Below are 2,072 nucleotides of genomic sequence, written 5' to 3' on the forward strand. Positions count from 1 at the left end.
AGTAGGCACTGAGTGCAGACGGCAGGCAGAAGAGATGTTGGTATAGATGACATAATATAATATGGGATAACAATAGTTGGACTTCCCATGAGTTGGAAGCACATAATCCTTCATCCACAGTGGTGGTTTGGACACTCTTAGAGATTTCGGCTAGGTTCAGATACTTCATTATGTGACACTAGTGTTGAAGCCTCAGTAGGAAGCTTTGCATCTGATGGTGTACTGGTGTCTGAAGCACCTGATAAGTTTTAAACCTCAACAGATACTAAGGGAGCAGCAGGTAGTTCAGTAGGTAAAACTGTAGTAGTTGAGTGAGAGGCATTTTAATAAGGTACTGTTATATTGCTTTCAGAGTTAGTGTCAAGGGAAAATTCTAAAACAGGCAACACTGATGATATAGGAGAGGTAGTGTGTTTGAAGGGATAGACATCCTCCTTGAACACCACATCTCTACTGACTGTAAACTCCCTGGAGGATATTGTATACATCTTATATCCCTTTTGAACCACAAAATACACAAGGAAAACTACTGGAATAGCTCTAGGAGCAAATTTATCAGTTCTCCTTACTTCTGACACATAGCCTAGGTATCCAAACACTCTTAAATGAGTGAGAGAAGTAGGAGCGCCATGCAGTACTTCATATGGTGTTTTACCTTTGAGTATTGAAGTAGGCAGCTTGTTTATAAGATAAATTGCAGTAGTAACACACTCTCCCCAGAATCTGAGTGGAACTGAAGCTTGGAATCTGAGTGTTCTCGCTACATTGAGTTTATGCCTGTGCCTTCTCTCAGCCACTCCATTCTGTTGTGAAGTGTAAACACAAGAGCTTTGATGGTGATGCCTAGTGACTTGAGCAGTTCTGTCATTTGAGTATTAAAGAATTCACAATCATTTTCTATTCTTAGAACTTTAACGGCAGAGGAATGAATAGGTTTAACCATTAAGAAGAAGTTCCTAAGAACAACAATTACTTCAGATTTTGGGGGTAACAGATAAAACTAGGTTAATCTGGAATGATCATCAACTATGGTTAAAAAATACCTCTTCCCATCATAAGTAGGAACTCTGTACAGACCCACAAATCAGCATAAATAATATCAAAGCTGGAATGAGCAATTGAAGTACTTAAAGGAAAGGGTAATCTTGTTTGCTTGGCAATTGGGCAAACTATACAATGTTGTTCAGTATCATCAAATTTCACAGACTGAAATTCACTTACTTTCTTCAGTATATCTAAAGGTACAGACCTCGCCTCCCATGCCATATGGCAACATTTATTCTAGTATACTTAGTGGTATTTACATTGAGAGATCTTGGAACAGAACTTGAGTTTCTTGCAGTAGGTGCATCATCAATTGCTTGTATTATACTCCCAGAGGTAAGCACATACAAGCCATAGTGTTCCTTACCAATTCCCTTCAACTGTCCACCGAAGAGATCTTGAAATATACAAAAGTCAGGAAAGAACATAGCTACACACTTCAGCTCCTTTGTAATCTATTAGACAGATAATAGATTGTATCTGAACTCAGGTATATGCATTACATTAGTTATTTTGTGTCCAGGAAATATGTATATGGAGCCTAGGTGTATTACAGTGGCTAAATCTCCTTTAGGTAGACACACTTTCCCTACTTTAGATTGTCCCAAGTGTTTTAAGTCAAACATCATATCAATCCTATGCACCATACGATTAGAAGCTCCAGTGTCAATTATCCACTTAGGCTTATCTTCAGGAAGGATTGCATTGTGTGCCATTCCTGCTGCCATGGCCGAGCCACTATTCTCACTTCCTTTTCCAAGCATCTGCATAATTTGGTTGTGTTGCTCCTATGTAAATTAAGGAATTCCACTTGCTGCAACCTGAGGAAGCTGGTTGCTAGTGAGATTGGCTACCTGTGAAGGTGTTGATGGACTTCCATAGGTTGGTACAGTATTGGTTGAAGTGCCATATGCTCCTCCAACATGATTGTTGGAGAACTGAATCTCTCGGGTGTAAGCAGCTGAGTTTTTTGAAGGATACTTTTTTCGGATTTGAAATCTGAGGGATAGATATTAAGTTTATAGCAG

General features: G+C 39.2%; 1 protein-coding gene across 1 annotated transcript; it reads right to left on the bottom strand.

Moving 5' to 3' along the window:
• Nucleotides 1–323: 323 nt before the first annotated feature.
• On the bottom strand, nt 324–1,814 carry LOC109218447. The gene is made up of 4 exons (XM_019382812.1): nt 1,599–1,814; nt 1,291–1,499; nt 1,044–1,067; nt 324–861 (listed from the first exon to the last, which is right to left on the bottom strand). Exons 1-4 carry the CDS (start codon nt 1,812–1,814, stop codon nt 324–326), a joined length of 987 nt encoding a protein of 328 aa, XP_019238357.1.
• Between the last annotated feature and the right edge of the window lie 258 nt (nt 1,815–2,072).

The sequence above is a fragment of the Nicotiana attenuata genome, unplaced genomic scaffold (genome assembly GCF_001879085.1).
Source record: "Nicotiana attenuata strain UT unplaced genomic scaffold, NIATTr2, whole genome shotgun sequence".
In the NCBI taxonomy this organism is placed as follows: domain Eukaryota; kingdom Viridiplantae; phylum Streptophyta; class Magnoliopsida; order Solanales; family Solanaceae; genus Nicotiana; species Nicotiana attenuata.

Bases quoted from the DNA above. Each gene is read 5' to 3' on its own strand.
- LOC109218447 (XM_019382812.1), bottom strand. From the start codon at position 1,814: ATGCAGATGCTTGGAAAAGGAAGTGAGAATAGTGGCTCGGCCATGGCA. The intron at 1,500-1,598 runs GTAATACACCTA...TCTGTCTAATAG, and splicing joins CTAAAGGAGATTTAGCCACT to ATTACAAAGGAGCTGAAGTG. The intron at 862-1,043 runs GTATTTTTTAAC...CTCAAATGACAG, and splicing joins CCTACTTATGATGGGAAGAG to AACTGCTCAAGTCACTAGGC.